Source organism: Lissotriton vulgaris, chromosome 9, assembly GCF_964263255.1.
Source record: "Lissotriton vulgaris chromosome 9, aLisVul1.2, whole genome shotgun sequence".
In the NCBI taxonomy this organism is placed as follows: Eukaryota; Metazoa; Chordata; class Amphibia; order Caudata; family Salamandridae; genus Lissotriton; species Lissotriton vulgaris.
The window spans coordinates 976,414,139-976,434,200 of NC_141697.1; the positions used below are offsets into that span (position 1 = coordinate 976,414,139).

Genomic DNA, 20,062 nt, shown 5'->3' on the forward strand with positions numbered 1-20,062 from the left:
ATTAAACATTTTTAAATAATATAATTTAATTATAATCGTTTATAAATACAATTAAATTAATAATATATTAATTTAATATATTTAAAATAATATAATAAATGATATATAAAACATTTATAAATAGAAAATAATATAATGCAATTAATTACAATAAATATAATTATAATTTAATTAAGTTATAAATAATACATAATATAATTATATTTAATAAAATTAAAAGAATTTAATTAATTAAACATTTTTAAATAATATAATTTAATTGTAATCGTTTATTAATACAATTAAATTAATAATTGTAAATATTGTTATTAATTTAATAAAATTAAATAAAATTAATTTAATTAATTTAATTTATATAAAGTCGTAATACCCCTGTACCCCAAAACCCATACACTGCCCTAAAACCTAAAAACACCCCTGTACCCCAAAACCCAAACACTGCCCTAAAACCTAAAAACACCCCTGTACCCCAAAACCCTAACCCTGCCCTAAAACCTAAAACACCCCTGTACCCCAAAACCCAAACCCTGCCCTAAAACCTAAAAACACCCCTGTACCCCAAAACCCAAACACTGCCCTAAAACCTAAAAACACCCCTGTACCCCAAAACCCAAACCCTGCCCTAAAACCTAAAAACACCCCTGTACCCCAAAACCCAAACCCTGCCCTAAAACCTAAAAACACCCCTGTACCCCAAAACCCAAACCCTGCCCTAAAACCTAAAAACACCCCTGTACCCCAAAACCCAAACACTGCCCTAAAACCTAAAAACACCCCTGTACCCCAAAACCCAAACCCTGCCCTAAAACCTAAAAACACCCCTGTACCCCAAAACCCAAACCCTGCCCTAAAACCTAAAAACACCCCTGTACCCCAAAACCCAAACCCTACCCTAAAACCTAAAAACACCCCTGTACCCCAAAACCCAAACCCTACCCTAAAACCTAAAAACACCCCTGTACCCCAAAACCCAAACCCTGCCCTAAAACCTAAAAACACCCCTGTACCCTAAAACCCAAACACTGCCCTAAAACCTAAAAATACCCAAACACCCCAAAACATATACAACAGTACCCCAAAACATATACTCCTATACTCATACTTATTTTAAAAAATACTTAAATTAATACATTTAATTTATAATATTTAAAAACGAAATAAATATTTTTTTTATAATTAATAATAATTAAATCAATAATAACATATAAAAAAAAATAAAAAAAAAAATTAAATACTTACCAATACTTACGATGTAATGGTATGCGTTGTAATACCATCTGCTATGTAATGCCATGCGTTGTAATGGCATGCATTGTAATGGTATTTACGATGTAAAAATCGCGTTGTAACGGAACGCGTTGTAAAAGATGCGTTTTAACGGTAACACACCGCCCAATCGTGGAGTGACCATCTGTAAAGCAACAAGCACATTGCTTGAATATCCCTAATAATCAAGCTCTCATTTCAAGAAACGTGAATAAAATGTGTAATAGTTTACCTGTTTTACGCAAGAAGCAAGTGCAGAAGTATCTTGACGTGCATCTAGGACTCTCCTGGGGCGTCTCATTTTTTTTGTAAATATCTTTTTATTGCAGCAATGTCATTGATACATACAGTATATTCGAGCCATTTCCCTTGGTGCTCGATTGATGCGCAACTCCCCCACACCCGTGTCACACAGCCATTCAGCTCACACCCCGGAGGTTGAGCGGCAATACCATGGGGGAAAAACTGCGCTGGAGCATTCTGTATTGGTTCATAACTACCAGGCGGTTGAGAAATGGCAGTGCTGCTTTTCAGTCCTCACGCTCCCTCTTCCGTGCCCCAAGTCCAGTTGAACCAAGAGTCACTCTTTACCCTTGCTGAACATCCATCCCCCCATCCCCCCTCAACACTCCCATCCCCGCCTACCCCCCTACCCTCGCCCAGTACCACCCAGAACCGCCCCCCCGCCCAGACCCCCCACCCCCCCCCAGGCGTGCTAGAGTACCACCGAGCCGAGTCCTCAACCCTCCCAGCTAAACCAGATCCGAAGCAGAGCACCAGGATTTATCAGCAACTATTCGTAAGTCATCACAATGGAATGGTAATAGGGGAGCAGCAGAGTGGGCCTAAGTCATCCCCCCGTCAGGCGGGCGCACCGCCGGAGCCGGACTATGCACCGGGGTGTCCTCTTCCATGTCCAGGAGCGTGAGGTCCAGGACCAGCCCCTCCCACGCCCTGGCCCTCTCCAGTGCCACGTCATTGCCTGCCCTGAGCGCGGTCTGCAGACGAAGCTCGCCCTCACACCGGGCCCATTTATGTAGCTCAGCCTTCCAGCGCTCTACCGTGGGGCCCCTGGTCGCCTTCCATTGGGACAAAATGGCTCGTTTTGCCAGGAGGAGCCCCAAATCCAGAAATTTGCTAGTAACCTTGTTTTTTGATGTGTGTGGGAACCAGTGTAGTATGCAGTGTGCCATGGTGAGTTGCAGGTCCCTCTCCGTTACCTCCCTCAGAACCTTCACTACCTCTCTCCAAAAGGAACCCAGCTCAGGACAGGACCAGAACATGTGTTGGAAATCGGCGAGATCCGCCGGGCAACGTGGGCAGGACGCCGAGTGGGTCGGGAAGTATTTATGTAGTTTGTCAGGGGTCAGGTAGGCCCTGTGTAGGACATAAAAGTGCACCAGCTGGAACCTCGCGTTGCGCGTCCCGTTTCGGGCCCTTTCCAGTATGCCATTCCATGCCTCCTCGGGGATCTCAGTCGCCAAGTCAGCCTCCCATTTCGCCTTCAAGGCCAGCAGTGGGGCGACAGACTCCGAGACCATGCGTCGATATAGGCACGTGACAGCCTTGACCGTCCCCGCCATCATCACGACGTACTGGCAGCCCAGGGACAGCGGCGGCTCCAACATGCCCGCCCTCCAGTGTTTGCGGATCGCTGCCGTTAGTGCCGGGTGAAGGAGGAAGTCCCCTCCCGCCAGCTCAAAGCGGTCCTTCAGGAGGTCGAAGGGCAACAGCGCCCCGTTTTCGTATAGGTCGCCCATGGATGACAGCCCTTGCTGGCCCCAACCGTCTAGCCCGCGCCACGAGCCCCCGTGCGGAAGTGCCCCGCAGAGTTTAAGTGGGATCTCAGGTGCGTACGGAACCGTAATACCGCTCCTTCGGCGATATCTGTTCCAGCATTTTCGGGCCGTCGCAAACTCCTGAGTAAGGTGGAAATCTCCCATCGGAAGTCCCAGGACAATCCGGGACAACACCTGGACCGGGCCCGACGGTTCTCCTGATCCGTCCTCCCCTTTTCTGGCTCTTGCTACCCACTGCGTTAGCCATTGCAGTTGCGCCGCCAGGTAGTAAAGCTCGTAGTCCGGCACTGCCAGTCCTCCATCCGCCCGAGGGCGGAGAAGTGTGGCATGCGCCACCCTGCGCCTGCCCGCCCCCCCCACAGAAAGCCGATAACCATCGATCTCAGCCGCCGAAAGTAGCTCGCCGGGATCCAGATCGGGAAGGTCCCGAAGAAGTAAAGCAGCCGCGGCAAGGTCACCATCTTGAGTAGCGCCACTCTCCCCATGAGTGACAATGGGAGCGTGCTCCAAAATGCAAAGTTCCCTTTAGTGTGCCTGATTGCCGATCCGATATTTCGCTCAAGGATATTGGCCCTGTCATGGAAGATCAAGGTGCCAAGGTAGCGCAGGCTCCTCTCCTCCCACGTCACGCCCTCCGTAGTTTGTGGGCATAATCTCCGTGGGCGGGCTGGGAATAGGTGGGACTTCGCCCAGTTCACTCGGAGGCCCGATACTCTGCTCAACGATTGTAGGAGGGTCTTAGCTCCACGCAGGGAGTCCGCTGAGTTTGCCAGGAACATCAGCAGATCATCTGCGTACAATGCGATGTGGTGTACCTGTCCATAGACGTCCAGGCCCTGATACGTCCGGCCCAGCCGGGCTCGCGCTGCAAGGGGTTCGACAGCCAGGGCAAACAGCAGGGGGGAGAGAGGACATCCCTGGTGGGTGCCCCTGCCCACCATGCACATCTCAGAGATAACCCTCCCAGTTCTGACTCTCGCCGTCGCGTTCTGGTAGAGCAGCATCGTCCAATTTACGAAGCCTTCGCCGAGGCCCAGCGTGCGCAGAACGTGGAAGAGATAAGGCCATTCCAGGCTGTCAAAGGCCTTCTCCATATCGACAGCAAACACCACTGCCTCGTCGCAGTCATAGGTGTCAGCCTCCAGTACATGCAGGAGTCGCCGCACATTAAGCGCCGTATTGCGGGTCGGGATGAAGCCCGACTGGTCCGCGTGAACCAGCATGGGCATGTGGGGGAGCAATCGCGTCGCCAAGATCTTACTTAAAATCTTGTAGTCCAGGTTGAGCATGGACAGTGGGCGGTACGCTGTTCTGTCCCACGGTTGCTTGCCCGGTTTCAACAGGGGGACGATCAGCGCCTCCCCCGTGGTCGCAGGAAGACGACCCAGCCGCTTCGACTCGTTGTACAGCCACGTCAGCCGGGGCGCAAGGAGATCAGCGTAGGTGAGATAAAATTCCGTAGGGAATCCGTCGGTGCCCGGCGTCTTGTTCCTCGCCATGCTCTTGATGGCGACCCGCACCTCTCTCTCCTCGATCTTGTCCCCGAGCCGCTTCGCGTCCTCCTCTCCCAGTTCCGGCAGGTCAAGATCCTCCATAAAGGCCTGGAATTCCTCCAGCGATGGGAGGACCCTGCTGCGGTAGAGTTCCGTGTAGTAGTCATAGAACAGCTCATTGATCCCCTGTTGATCAAATCGCGCCGCCCCCGCGTGGTCCCTGAGCTCAAGGATGACCGAGCTCCGGCGAGCCGGATTGGCCAGCCAGGCCAGAAGAGCTCCTGACTTGTCACGTTCCGAGTGCGCTCGCGTGAGGTAGGCCTTGTAGTCAAAGCACCGGAGGCGCTCCACCGTCGCCGCCATCACCTCTCGCGCCTCCAGCAGGGCCTCGTGAGTGTCCGGCCGTTCAGGCCTTGCCCTCTCCAGCCCCCGCAGCGTCTCGTCCTCTTTCTCGATTTCCTCCAGTAACGTTCTCCGCACCCCTGATGACGTCGCAATGCACTGGCCCCGTATCACAGATTTGAAGGCGTCCCATTCTGTCGCAGCTGAGCCCGCCGTGCCCGCGTTCACTTGGAAGTACGCTTCAAAGCCCGAGGCGATCGTGGTTCAGAAGAGCTGATCGTCTAGTGCCTCAGGGCGGAGTTTCCAGGCTGGGATCCTCGGGCGGAATTGCGACCAGCGCATCCGCACGAGAAGCGGGTTATGGTCAGAGATCGAGCGCGTGAGATACTCACTGTGACACACCTCTGCGTGCACGTCCTGGGAGCACAGGAAGGCATCTATGCGGACGTGCAATTCATGGAGGGCGGAGAAGAACGAGTAGTCCCTGTCCGACGGGAGGTTAGGAGTCGACCAGTCCCCACTGTCGTTGCCAGGCGGGGCGTGCAAGTGCAAGTTTGCCAGCCGGTGCATTTGGTAGGGGGGGGTGTGATCTGTCCAGGGCAGCGTCAGCCACACTGTTAAAGTCGCCGCCCAGGAGCAAGGGTTCCACTAAGAACGGGGCCAGTTTGTTGGACAGTAGAGAGAGAAATGCAGGCTGGTCCACATTCGGGGCGTACAAGCAACCCAGGTTAAGGTCCCTCCCATCCAGCTTGCCTCGTACCATTATGTATCTCCCCTCCGGGTCAATTACCTGTTCTGTGCACTGAAAGGGTACCCCCGCCCGTATCCAAATGGCCACCTCCCTAGCATAAGCAGAGTAGCCAGTGTGATAGACCTGTCCCCTCCACCGTCGCTGCAGCGCCTTCCCTTCCTTAGCTAGCAGATGCGTTTCCTGAAGGAAGGCGATGTGAATGCCCCGCCTGACCAGATAGGAGTGGATCTTGTGTCGCCTGTGCATCGAGTGCATCCCCCTTACGTTCCCTGTGAGACATTTGTAGCCTAAGTCGGATCCCATGGTAGAGTCCATCGTGTCCTGTTCACCCTCTCAGCGACCCCCCCAGCACGCCCAGGTCCCCCCCCCCCCAACTTGTGTAATCAAACTACCCCAACTCCCACACCCCAGGACAGACCACCAACATGGAAACTCCATCCAAACTCAAGTGTCAAAAGCGTATCACTACAGAATAGGGCTGGAGTGGCAGTGACGCCGACCCCAGACAGGCCCGAAGCCCCCCGCCCCCGCCCCACCTCCCCCAACAACACTCAGGAGAGGTCTCCCGACTCTCCCCTCCCCCAAGATCTCAGTGATAAGTCCCGGGGGGTATCCGCACCACACTGCATAGCGTCCGGAAGCGGCCCCCCTCCATACCCCAGTACCTTACATATGCGGCCAGTGTCCCACGATCCAGATCAGCCAAGGATACCATCCGCTGTTTGGGGAGTCACCACCGGCAGGTCTGTCCCCGAGAGCTCGTGCCCACTGCTGGAGCCAGGGCTGGGAGCACTGGTCTTCGACTGCTCCGATGCGCTACTGGAGGGGCTGGCGTCTCCCTGGCTGATGGCCGCCACTGCCTGCACCGCCTTGGCTCGTTCCTGCTGCCATCCCGATGGGGAGCCAGATCGTCGCGTCTGCGTCGTTTCCGTGGAGCGTCTCCTGGGTGGGGTCTGCGGCGGGGAATCCGTGCCCGGCTCCCCCCTGGCATCCAACCAGCTCCAAGCCTCCTGTGGTGTTAGGAAAAAGTGGGTGCGCTCCCCAGCGACCACCCGCAGCCGCGCCGGGAACAGCATAGCGTAGGGCAGCTGCAGCTACCTCAGTTTCCGCTTGACCGCCAGGAAGGAGGCCCGTTGTTTTTGCACGTCTCTGGTGAAGTCCGGGAAGACCATGACCCTGCTGTTGTCGATTCTCAGGTCCGGGATGTCTCTTACCCTCCGCAGGATATGGTCCCTGTCTCTAAAGTGCAGGAGACGCAGTACAATCGGACGCGGCGGCCCCCCCGGCTTGGGGGGGCGCGCAAGGACTCTGTGTGCTCGTTCAATGGCAAAGAACGGTGAAAGTCCTGCTGGGGCCACCTCAGTCCGCAGCCAGCCCTCCAGGTAGGAGACCGCATCCTGCCCCTCCACTTTTTCGGGGACCCCCACGAGGCGGAGGTTATTGCGCCGAGAGCGCCCTTCGCTGTCCTCAGCTCGGAGCTCCAGCACTCGTACCTTCTGCGCCATCTCTGCCAGTGATATCTTTAGCGCAGCTACGTCCCCAGGCAGACTTTTCAGGGTAACCTCCGAGGTCGTCACCCGTTCCTTTAGCTTCCTATGGTCATCCTTCAGCAGGGTCAGGTCCGATCCGATGGTATCCATGCGCTTTTCGAGAGCTTCCCGCGACGCCACGATCGCCTGCATGATGTCCCCCAGGGAAGGATCTCGCGGGTGGGTCGAGCTCCCCGGCCCCGGCGGGTCGTCTTCCACGAGGTGTCCCGGGTCATCCAGCTTCAGGGCTTCGAAGCCCTTCTTTCTGCCACCCCGTACCATGCTGGTGGGCAGCTAGCTTCGTGTGCCCCTGCGGCGGCCGCCGGTGCTCCCGCTCTCCGCACCAGCTCCGTTACAGGCCCTCCCCTCTCGCGTACCTCTGAGCCCACGCCACGCGGGGTCTAGCTCGAGAAGCAGCCCAAGGGTCAGGTCCCGCTTCACCAGGGCCGTGGGGCACCAGTGCTCTGGGTCTGGTCGCCTGGCGAGGTCCCCTTCGTCCGGGAGTCTCAGGCCGAGTTCGCACCTGCAAGCACCAGTCCCGATGCGGCGCACTGTATGCGGGCGTCTCTGGCCAGGTAGGCGCCCCTTCCCGCCTTCAGATCAGGTGCCTCGTGGGGGCGGGCAGCCGGTGCCTCCTCCCCTGCTCTCCTCGCTGTCGCTATCCGAGCGCCACCAGCCTGCCGGCGGCGTGGGCTCCGCGGCGATCCCACCACCAGGAGGGTGGACCCAGCACCCCACGAGGTCCCAGGGGCTCCACAAACAGCCGCCAAGGCAGTCACAGGCTCTTGGGCGGCGCCATCTTAGGGTCCGGCAAAGCGGCCGTCCCTCGCCCTCCGGTCCCGCTTGCTTAGATGTCAGCCAGTGCTCCTCACCTCTGACGGATGTCAGGGGGTCCCCGCCGGCAAACGGCCAGCCGCCACAGCGTCCCAGGGCTCCTCGTCTCCTCCCGGGCTCCGCCGCCAGGCGTTTCAGGTCGGGACGGCGGCCGCCATTTTGGGCGCTCGCTTCCCCGGGTGCCTCGCTCTCCGCCGAAAGTTCAGTGGGGGTAGATACAGGGGCCCCCAGACCTCCAGATTCCCCCTACGCGCTCCTGATGCCCTCCTGGGCACTTTTGTGGGCTCGGGGTTCGAGCCGGGGCGCAGGACATGTGGTGGTGCGAGGCGGGCGCGGAGGAGCTCCGGAGTCCCGCTTCCACCTACATCGGCGCCTTAGCCACGCCCCCCTCCTGGGGCGTCTCATGTACGTATTGCATAACCGTGTGTGGAAAAAAGACTCAGCACTGCGAAACCAAATGGAAAAATACCTCATCACTGCTGGGCAGCCTACCCACCCTATTGGTAACTGTAACAGCTATAAAGATGAGACCTGTACTTCATATAGAAATGAGTGAAAGAATCTCAACTAACGTGTGCTACAAAAATAGGGACTGGAAATTAAATTTATTAATTGAGAATTAATAATGTGCCATGATTCTGTGTGGTAGTCAGCTAAAAAAAGACAGAAATCTCCAAAAGATATTCCAAGTAATCACTAATCAACAATGTGAAGTTTTAAATGTGTGCTGGAGATACACATGCAAATACTTTACCTGATTTGTTACAATAAAGATATTAACATGGTGAATAAGCCTACACAATTGAATATCATAACAAATCATAAATGACGAGTTCTCTCCAAAATTACAAGTCCTGTTACAAAAACATAAGTTCAATTTTATCATTGAGTCCCTTTGGTATTACTGTCTGTAAATGTTTGATCCAAATAGCTTCCCTCTGAGCTAACAATTTGTGTGTGTCTTTTTTTGGTGTGGGAATCAGTCAGTAGTGAATCAAAGTTGTGGTATGGTGTGTTTCATGTCCACCCAGTGCGCTGTTAAATGAGTTTCTGTTCATTGTCCTTATCATACTTTTGTTCTCGGTTATCCTGATTCTGGTTTTTCGTGATGTTCTCCCCACGTATGTTAAGCCACACGGGCATTTGATTTCCTAAATAACTGTCTCTGAATTGCAATCTGAAGAATGTTTCAGTTTTATCTTTTAACCAGTGTGTGGATGAGTGAATGTGTTTCCTACAATCAGATTACTGCATTGACTGCAATTAAAACATTTTCTCATGCCTGTATAGGTGTTTTCGGTTGATATGAATTTTTCTTTAAGAGTTCTTTTCAATTCCTGGAACAAGAGTGTGCAAATAATGGTTTAGCTGGAAGCAAGTCACAAAAATCAGGTTCCTGTTCCAGTACCTCCCACTTTAAAGTATAGTGTGTTTGATGGCTGGTGATTTCGTGGAGAACTTTAGCACACACGCCTCTCTTTTTTTTAGAGGATTTTAGATACTGTTGAAGTACGCTACCCCACTCCATGTTTTGAACTTTTTGTATTACACTGTCAAATACCACAGTAGGGTAACCTCTTTCTGTGTATTGTGAATACAAGTCCTGTATCGCTTCCACGCAGGTGTTAAATTCAGAAGTAATTCTTTTGATTCTGATTAACTGCGATAATGGTAGGTGTCTCTTGAGCGAAGGGGGGTGAAAACTGGTAAAGTGTAACACGTTGTTCCTATCTGTTGGTTTCTTGAACACTCGTGTTTTTAACCCTTTTTCCGTAAATTCCAATTGTATATCCAAAAAATGTATGCTGTGTTAACTCATGCTGTAGGTGAACTGGATGCATTGATTATGTTGAGTCAATTCTTGAATACTATTCTGCAGTTGTTTTGTTCCTTTCCAGATAAGTAGAATATAATCAATGTAACGCATGTTTGTTATGAGGTTATTGGCACAGATGCTATTTTCACAAATGTGTGTGTTCAAATTTAGCGATGAATATATTGGCATGTATTTCCCAAAAAAATCTGCATTTAGTCTGGCTTTAGGGAAGGCTGCAGCATTGAAAGAGCTACTTTGGCAATACTGAGTAATATCCATCACATACTGAACATTGGTGACTCCTGTTTGTATTGTTGGACATAACATTTCTCTTCAACAAACTTGACAAAGGTAAGCTTTTTCAAACTTCAGAGCAATGCATGGGATTTTAAGGGGGGGTACTAAGAGGGTTTACATCCCTCCCCTCCAATAAATTCCAAGTAGTGAAGGTTATGACCTTCACATTTTCAAGGTTTCACAAAGGTGGATCCTAGTCCTTAAATTGTGTAATCTTTAATCTGATAGAGACAGCTAGCTGCAGATTCCTTAACTTAGAATATCTCTCCAGGCGTCAGACTGGATCCGGAAAATCTTTTTACCCCCGCAATACCTCTGCACGCCGGGAGGTGGCGTCGGCCGGCTTCGTCCTGACTTCGTCCACGGAAGTGACGTCAATGGAGCCATACAAGCCACTCCCAGCGTTCTGACGTCAGTTTTCTTCTTTTCCGCGGATCCAGGAAAGTAAAACCTCGGGCCTGTTATTGTTTTATTACAGGCCTTTTCAACGCCCTTCTGCGTCCAGGAACAGTGTGTTTGATGCCCTTTGTGGGCTTCAAACCGTGCCGGTCCTGCTCACGACAGATGTCAGTAATGGACCCTCATGAAATCTGTATACGGTGCTTGGGAGAGCACTATGACTCCATGGAGTGTGACGTTTGCCGCCAGCTGTGGCCGCAATCACTGCAGGAACGCCGCATGACACTAATGTCTGCCCAGATGTTCTGAACGGACCCCTCGCAACGCAGGTCTCCTTCTCCAGCAGAGTCGTTCATGCGGCGGGTCCCGGCACCTTCGCCATCATTCGCCTACCTGAGGTAAGCATTGCCCTCCACCAGGCCCCACAGGGGGGGGGGGGGGGTAGGGACTCCAGTTGCGACACCGCCGGCGGGTTTACCCTCGGCTCCAACCGAGTGCCCTGACTCTGACACTAGAGTCGCCGCAGGTAAGCATTTGCCCCCCCTCCCTGGCGTGCCTCCGGTACCCCACAGGGGGGTAGGGGCTCAAGTTGGGACACCGCCGGCGGGTTTACACTCGGCTCCAACTGAGTGCCCTGACTCTGACACCAGAGTCGCCGCTATGTCGGGACACGGCCCGAAGGGGCATCCCACGATGTCTAGCCCTTTCATAGCTCTATCGCTCATCCTTCCGAGGCTCCCTGCGGCATCGCTGGAGGTGGCTGCGGCGCAGTGCAAGACACCGCTTCAGCGTACTCTCTCCCCCAGGTTTCCACCTCAGGGAATGTTGAGTCTACGCCTGTCCTGCTCCGAGTAGTCGGGACCTTTACGGAGGTCACCGCCGCCGGCCCGACTCGAGGAGTCCAGGCTTTTTCGGAAGTCGCTGACGCCGGCTCGACTCGAGGAGTCGAGGCCTCTTCGAGGTCGCCGACGCCGGTTCCACTCGAGGGGTCGAGAACTTTTCGGAGGTTGCTGGCTCGACTCGGGCGTTCGAGGCCTTTTCGGAGGTCGCTGACTATTGCTCCACTCCGCCATTCGTGGCCTTTTCAGAGGTCTTTGATGCCGGCTCGACGTTGCCTCGATGCCAATCTACACCGGTACCGTCTCCAGCTTCAGTGGTGGAGGATGTGGTCCTGGTGGGCTCACCACCCCCTGAGTCATTTCAATGCCGTCCAGAACTAGCGCCAGTGGAGCATTGACCTACTCATCTTGCTGCTGAGCCTCTATTAAGTGCCCATTTTAAGGATGGAACCGCCCCAAGTCTCTAGTTCTTCGGAGCCTTTGCTGGATATTCTACACCAGGGCGTGGGGAACATGGAACCATTGTTACCTTTTGTAGAGTCATTAGTTGACATCCTTCTCAAAATCTTGGGCATGGCCCTCCTCAGGGGACCCCGTGAGCGTATTGTGGCACATCGGCCGGCTCCCACTGACCCCGCCTGTTTGTCCCTCCATCCTGGAGCTGGAGGACTTGTGCTTTAGGCAGCTCTCTCTGTGACTCCTGTTTTGTTGGCTGCAATGTGTTTGCATCTGCCAGCTCGGGACTCCGGTCCCTCAACACGTTGTGTATATTTGCTCAGGCTACATATGCCCTTTTAGACACTGTTGACTGGCTCCTCCCTTGGCTCCTCCCCTCCTTGCCTGGGATCTCTCATGCCAATCTGGCCCGCCTAATCAGTGATGGACTTGAAATGGCGCACTTTTCAATTAGGTCTGCCATGGACACCACGGACACTGTAGGTCGTACTATGGCCAGGCCGGTTGCCATACGTGGTTGCTTGACTGCGTTTCCCCAGAGCATGTTCAGGAGCGGCTTAAAGGTATACCAATTAATGGGGTTTACTTTTTTTGAAGCCCGTGCTGATTCGGCAGTCAGGCACCTCCTGTATATGTATTTCTTTTCTGTTACCTTTTGTGGGCCGCAGATGTTCTGGGTTGTGTGGCTGCTCAGCCGTTTTGTTTACTTATTCTGGTACAGCTGATTAAAATGTGTTTACCTTTCTTTTGAGCCTCTGCCTTCAAGTTTGTCTCAAGAGGGACCCTTCTTTTGTAGGGTTGTGCCTTAACATATGTGGGGTATTTGTTGGCACTCATATTGCCACTCTTCCTTGCCCAGGACCTTTGATGCAATCTGACTCTTCCTACTATTGTAGGATGTCTTCTCTGGTGAGATCCATGGGATTAGTTTCTCTCCAAGGGCTACAAATAGTTGTCTACGTTTGGTCCGTAATACATCCCCGCCTCCGTAAGGAGTTTCGTCAACCTGGCGTGTTCTGCATCCTCGCTGTGCACGTCTTGCTTGTCTATTGGGGGACATGCGCCCCGGGGCAGTGGGCAGGTCTTCCCTGGCACGGTCTCCGGTTCCTTGTTTCTGGCAGGACACGGGGTCCGGTTTGTCCCTTCCTGTCCTGTGCATATTCTTAGTTCTCAAAGAGTGGCTCTTGTCTATGCCTTTCTGCCACTGGAACTGTGCTCCGCCCCTGATGTTTTTTGTGTGTGTGTTCTTACTCACATTCTGGCACAGGTGCTTCTTTAGGTAGAATTACTGTGTGTGTGTTCTTCTCGACGTCCTCTATTTTGGTAGACGTTGTTGGTCTTTGGCAGTGTAGACTTTTGGCACCAGGCTTCTGTCTGTGCCTTCTCTCAATCCTTTATGGGTAGTCTTGTGATCTATGTTTCTGCCTGGCTTGCAGGATTCTTCCCCCTCGGGGACCTGTTGTTTTTTTCAGCATTCTTACCTGTTATGCAGCACACCTGTCCCGTGGTACCGCTTGCATGACTCCCCTATTTAGGATTTCATCACTCCACGTACGTGTGGAGACATTCCTGCTTCTTTGTGTGTATATCGTGGATTCTACATGCCACTGGGGTGCTCTCTTACTAAGTCTTTTTGCCTTAGTGTCAGATATTCTTGCTTACTCTTCCTTCGGGATAGTGTCCTCTATGTGTTAATAGCTTTACAGGTTCTCCACTCACTGTGGTGGCTTTTAGTTTGTATGTCTGTATGCCTACCTCCTGAGGTTTTGCTCAGTGGTGGCTCTTCTGTCTCTGTTGGCACTAGGTTCTTGGTTCTGCCCTGCCACTGTTGTCACATGTCCTAGGGGGTGCACATTAGAGGTTTTTTTCTTACACCGACGGGCATCCTGCTGTGGCTCCTGTTCTTGGGTGGACCGTATTCCGCTGGCCCCTGTTTCTTGTGGCTTCCACTGTGGTATGTGTTCAAGCGGTATGCTCAACAGTTGTCATGTTGTTTTGACCCTAGGAACTTCGTTCCTTTTGGGTTATAGGGACTGGTGCTGGGATCCTTCTTTGAAGGTCTCACTGCATTGTTTCTTACTTTAGCACTGGACTTTCTAGTTCTGTTTTCCTTTAATCTGTGTCTGGGTGACAGGGGTCTCACACCGTCCCTCGTCTGATTTGATGTCTTTACCATCTATTGGTCATGCTCCTTAAGGTGGGTCATGGGTCTGATGTCCATTGTCCTGGCAACGCGGTTTCCCCCGTATTTCCATGTATAGTTTTTTTCCTTTTCTAAAAAGTTTAATTTATTGTTATTGATATTTTCATAATACCTTGAACTGCTGTTAGAACTAAATATTGATTGCCCCTGGTTCAGGTGTACAGAGCTGCCCCTGTTGTTAATTATAAATTAATCCACAGCAAGGGGTGGCAACTGTGGAGGAAACTCGAGCTGCAGCACATTTCTGTTTAACCCTCTCTTGTTGATTATTGTTCCTGATATGTTAACTTCTCCAATAAGTAGCTTGTGAGCTACAGGTAGCTCCCCAGCTACTTGTGAGTAGCTCTCCTATGTGCTTTCTGCTAAATTAGAAGTGTTTGATTGGTTGAATTAAAAATGTTATACTAAAATCGAGAGTACATATTAGAAACGAAAATGTATTTATTTTCACAGCTTATAAGCTGTTATTTAGAAAAAAAGGCTGAATTTCCAAAATATTTTTAAAGCAAATATTTCACTGGTAAATCATGTGTAGGAGGCTGGCCTAGTATATGGTGCACAATTATTTAAGTGAAGCACCTTGCACTAATCCAAACAACCCTTGTGGTGATTTTATTGGTCTTAGACAACCATAGAAAGCTCTCTAAGTGGTAGATGTGGAGAGCAACTTTCAAGCTTGGTCCAGAAGGAGTGTTAAGCAGCTTGCCTTACCAGATCTAATCATTCAGTGTGGATTAAATAAAAAAGAACCACACAGTGTATTTATAAAAAGTAGTCTATTTATTACACAACATTCACGAACACCTTGGTATATCTCCCGGAGATATGAACACAATTACACACAATACTTCAATTGCAAACAGGTAAATAAGCACAATGCACAGTGGTCTTCAGGGGAAACCAAATCATATACTAAGAAAGTGGAGTGCGAACTGCAAACGAAGTCGGGACTTGGACCAGGAGACTCAGAAGAGCGGGGAACACAAAGAACCACCCAAGGTAAGTTCCCGGAACCCCACAGAGACTGTGTGCAGAGTGGTAATGTAAATGCAAATGTCATGGTACTTATAGAGCGCACTGTCACCAGACGGTCACCTTGCGGTGTCGCCTATTCGGCTTCCTGGCGCTGATACTCATACAGCTGTGGAACCCCTCCTAGCTTTCCCTGTGAAGTGTCCATTCCTGGGCACCCCCAGGGTGAAGCCAGGCATCCTTAGCGCTGTTGGGGCCGGTGTGGAGGCTAAGCAAGCTATTGCCCAGAGTTGCAGCGTGGGGCATGTGATTAGAATAGGCACCGAGGCGAGAATTAACAGGTCCGAGGAAATTGAGCCCGAGACCCCGCTGTGGCGGGAATCGAACCCTGGTCCCTGGCCAGAACTCTGCATCAGGGTCTGCCGCTCTAACCATTGAGCCACACTCCCCCTGGTAACACAACCGCGTACTCAATAGAAGTCAACGGGAAAGTTAAGGCTGCAGTTTTGAAGAAGGACTCTTCCCCGTGGACCCTGAAGAAACCCTGTGGAAGACACCAGGTTGGAGAGTCACCCCACCCGTGGGTACACCAGGAACCAGGATACCTACTCCAACCAGGGAAGCCGGGTGCATAGGTGCGAAGTGACGTTGGGAACTGCCATAGACCACAATGGAGGACTTCAGAAAAGATGGCGCTGGCGAAGACTGTACAAGAGTCCGGTAGGATCCAATGGTGAATTCTTGACAAGATGAACCTGCAAGCAGAGGGGACATAGTCTATGTGACTTGTAGGTAGGTGATCAGGAGGCACAGAAGAGCAGTGACCACAGATGACGGAAGATGCAGGAGGGATGCCGGAGACCTTGTCGCTGCAGTTGTGAGGACCAGGCGACGCTGTGGAAAACCAGGAGCCGTTCATGAGCTGCCCCAAATAGGAAGTCAAGATCCAGGGGGGTCGGTGTCCGACAGGAGCACTAACAAGCCTTGGCAGGAGCAACAGACATGGAAGACGATGGAGCAACGTTGGGACGAGCAAGGTCAAGTAGCTCACCAAGTGTAGGAGAGTCAGAGCGGTCCCGAGAAAGCACGGGAGCCCACTGAAGCAAGAGAATACCCTTCCGGAGGACCCACAGGCCAAAGGCACAGGAGTCACAAGAGGACCTCGATAATCTAACCAAAGAAGAAGGCCCACAGTGCAGAGGATGCAGTGAGGTTGAAGATCTTGGCAGGCAGAGATGCTGGACCCTGGAGATTCTTGTAGCCAGAAGATCTCTGGAGTTCAAAGCCAGTGAGCATTGGCAACAGCAAGTCGACAAGGTGCACAGGGGTTAGGTCACAGCGGTTCCGACGAGGAATACTGGGCTCAATAAATCAGAGAGGACTGGCCAGGCCTCGAGGGAGTTGCAGAACCACCACCTGTGTTGCTGAGCCTTTTCGAAGTCTGTGGGACGTCAGGAGTAGCATACTGGTCAGCTTTGTTGCTGTCCCTGCAGATGGAAGGAAGTGACTCCTTTACTCTAAGGCAGATTACTTTAGGTGAACTCAATGCCCAGAGGTCAGTTGAAGATCCTGGGTGAAGCACAGGCACAGACAACGAAGAAGACTTACAGAACAGCGATACCAGGAGCAGCAGCAGTCCTCCTTGATGCAGTCTCTGTTCCAGGCGAAGTCCAAGTGTACAGACGGTCGAAGAGTGAAGTGGATTCAGGCTTGAGTTTTGTTTCACGACAAATCTGAGGACCCACCCACAAGTAAGCCCTTTTATACCCTAAGAAAGGGTTAGGACAACTCGGGGGTACCTCCCAGAGGAGGTGCTGGACAGAGGGGAGGATACTCTCATGTCCTTTGTCCAGTTTCGCACCAGAGCGGGATCCAATGGCTCCCAGAACTGGTACTAACTAGAATATGCAGGGAGGGCACCAAAAGTGCCCTTAAAGGTAGTCTTGTGGCGTTGGCAAGTGCCCCCACCCCAACCCAATACATTAAGTCCTATCTCTGAGGTGGTCACACCTGCCTGTGGCAGGATGCTTATTCTGCCTTCCCCTGTTTTGCCCACCATAAGCGTGGAAGGGTATACTCAGATGTGAGTCCCTTGCTCACTGCACCATCAGGATTCAAGCAAGCCGGGCCGAAGACGACTGAAATGCCAGAAACCGGTCCCCGGAAGCTTGTTTCCTTCCCAGGATAAGAATTGGCTTGGTAGTTTGGTCTGCCCTGTTCCCATGATGCACTGGGCCAGGGACAGACTAATTTGCATGTAGCCAGGTTCTGAGCTGGGATGGTGCAGTGAGCTAAAAAACGGTGATGGATCAAGCCCTGATCTTTGGACTGGGTAGGAGTGTTCTGCTTAATTCAGATACTCTGTCCATCACCACCCCCTTTTCTGAATCGTTTTGTCCACCATAAGCGTGGAAGGGTATACTCAGATGTGAGTCCCTTGCTCACTGCACCATCAGGATTCAAGCAAGTCGGGCCGAAGACGGCTGAAATGCCAGAAACCGGTCCCCGGAACCTTGTTTCCTTCCCAGTATAAGAATTGGCTTGGTAGTTTGGTCTGCCCTGTTCCCATGATGCACTGGGCCAGGGACAGACTAATTTGCATGTAGCCAGGTTCTGAGCTGGGATGGTGCAGTGAGCTGAAAAACGGTGATGGATCAAGCCCTGATCTTTGGACTGGGTAGGAGTATTCTGCTTAATTCAGATACTCTGTCCATCACCACCTTCTTTTCTGAATCGTTTTGTCCACCATAAGCGTGGAAGGGTATACTCAGATGTGAGTCCCTTGCTCACTGCACCATCAGGATTCAAGCAAGCCTGGCCGAAGACGGCTGAAATGCCAGAAACCGGTCCCCGGAAGCTTGTTTCCTTCCCAGTATAAGAATTGGCTTGGTAGTTTGGTCTGCCCTGTTCCCATGATGCACTGGGCCAGGGACAGACTAATTTGCATGTAGCCAGGTTCTGAGCTGGGATGGTGCAGTGAGCTAAAAAACGGTGATGGATCAAGCCCTGATCTTTGGACTGGGTAGGAGTGTTCTGCTTAATTCAGATACTCTGTCCATCACCACCCCCTTTTCTGAATCGTTTTATCCACCATAAGCGTGGAAGGGTATACTCAGATGTGAGTCCCTTGCTCACTGCACCATCAGGATTCAAGCAAGCCGGGCCGAAGACGGCTGAAATGCCAGAAACCGGTCCCCGGAAGCTTGTTTCCTTCCCAGTATAAGAATTGGCTTGGTAGTTTGGTCTGCCCTGTTCCCATGATGCACTGGGCCAGGGACAGACTAATTTGCATGTAGACAGGTTCTGAGCTGGGATGGTGCAGTGAGTTAAAAAACGGTGATGGATCAAGCCCTGATCTTTAGACTGGGTAGGAGTGTTCTGCTTAATTCAGATACTCTGTCCATCACCACCCCCTTTTCTGAATCGTTTTGTCCACCATAAGCGTGGAAGGGTATACTCAGATGTGAGTCCCTTGCTCACTGCACCATCAGGATTCAAGCAAGCCGGGCCGAAGACGGCTGAAATGCCAGAAACCGGTCCCCGGAAGCTTGTTTCCTTCCCAGTGTAAGAATTGGCTTGGTAGTTTGGTCTGCCCTGTTCCCATGATGCACTGAGCCAGGGACAGACTAATTTGCATGTAGCCAGGTTCTGAGCTGGGATGGTGCAGTGAGCTAAAAAACGGTGATGGATCAAGCCCTGATCTTTGGACTGGGTAGGAGTGTTCTGCTTAATTCAGATACTCTGTCCATCACCACCCCCTTTTCTGACTCGTTTGAGCTCAGCAGCAGGAGGGCAGAATTGTGTGTGGGGTCAGCAGCAGCACTAACTTGCTGGCAGACCCTGAAACGCTGTTACAGAGAGTACTGGGGGCTTCCTGGAGGTGCCCCCCAGTGCATGGAATCATACCTCCAGCACTGGTTACTGTGTTGGGGTATGATTCCAACATGTTTGATACCAAATATTCCCAGGTTTGGCACAGCCAATATATAGTTATCCATCGCATAATGCAGCATGGCCACTAGATGTATCAAAATGGCTGACCGCACTTACAAAGCCTGGAGAATAGACTTCGGGGTTTGTAGGGGTGTCCTCATGCAGGGTCACCCTCATGCTTATAACCCATTACCCTGCCTTCAGGATTGGAAGGCCTACCTTAGGTGTTACTTATAGGTTTGAAGTGTAGTGACATCAAATATAAGAAACGTATATCTATTGTAAGTGGTGCTAGCACAAGCTTACACAGGCTGCAATGGCAGGCCTGAAGTCACAGTTTGAGGGGTCTCTCTTGGGTGGCATAATGCATTCTGCAGCCCATGGGTGACCCCTGGTGTACCTATGCCCTGGGTACATTAGTACCATGTACTACGGACTGACAAGGGTACACCAGTTGCCAATTGTGGAGGTACCAAAGTACTTACCATGTCAAGTTTAGTGAGGAAGCCACTAATATAATCTTGTCTGATGTGGTCACTATTACAACATTTTTAATATAATAGTAGTCACTCTCAATGAATTTCATTGAACATATGTAGCTTTTATTAAAGAAAAAGTTGAAGGCTAATGTGTTAAATCCTAATCCCCTTACAAGATACCTTATTGTTCCTGGCTTTCATATGAAGTGCCCTAATAACTTTTTAGTACAGGTGCTCAGTATAAAAATACTGTCAGATAACTATTTTGTTCTTCTCACACTGCCACTGAAAGAAGTGACACAAATATCAAATGGTACATGCATTTTACTTTCTTCTGCTCTTCTTTCAAGGCCTCTGAGGTTGTGCAGCTGGGCCCGGCAGAGTTGGTGTTTCTTCTTGATGATCTATCCCGAAAGCTGGAGCACATACTGGTATCAGCTGCAAAAAGAGTCACTTTCTTAAAGGTATGAATTTATCGTTGGCTAATGCTTCCTGTTTTGCGTGATTGTTCATCTTTATAAAGCTTTTAAAGCTGTGCGTAAACTACTGAGCTGTGTGACACATGGAACAATGCACTTCAGTTTTTCTGCTAAACCTCTCACCGTGTTTCCCGTAGCTTTGGGGGGGGTGTTTAGGGTGGTATACACCCTACTA

The 20,062-nt window shown here is 51.3% G+C and overlaps 1 protein-coding gene across 1 annotated transcript in view; it reads left to right on the forward strand.

Annotated features, from left to right (window-relative positions):
- The window catches only part of FANCD2 (FA complementation group D2), a 1,101,131-nt gene that overhangs the window by 481,866 nt on the left and 599,203 nt on the right, over positions 1-20,062 (forward strand). The window contains exon 30 of the mRNA XM_086938826.1: positions 19,759-19,872. Within this exon, the coding sequence (XP_086794952.1) occupies positions 19,759-19,872 (114 nt within the window). The remainder of the gene's footprint in view (positions 1-19,758; positions 19,873-20,062) is intronic.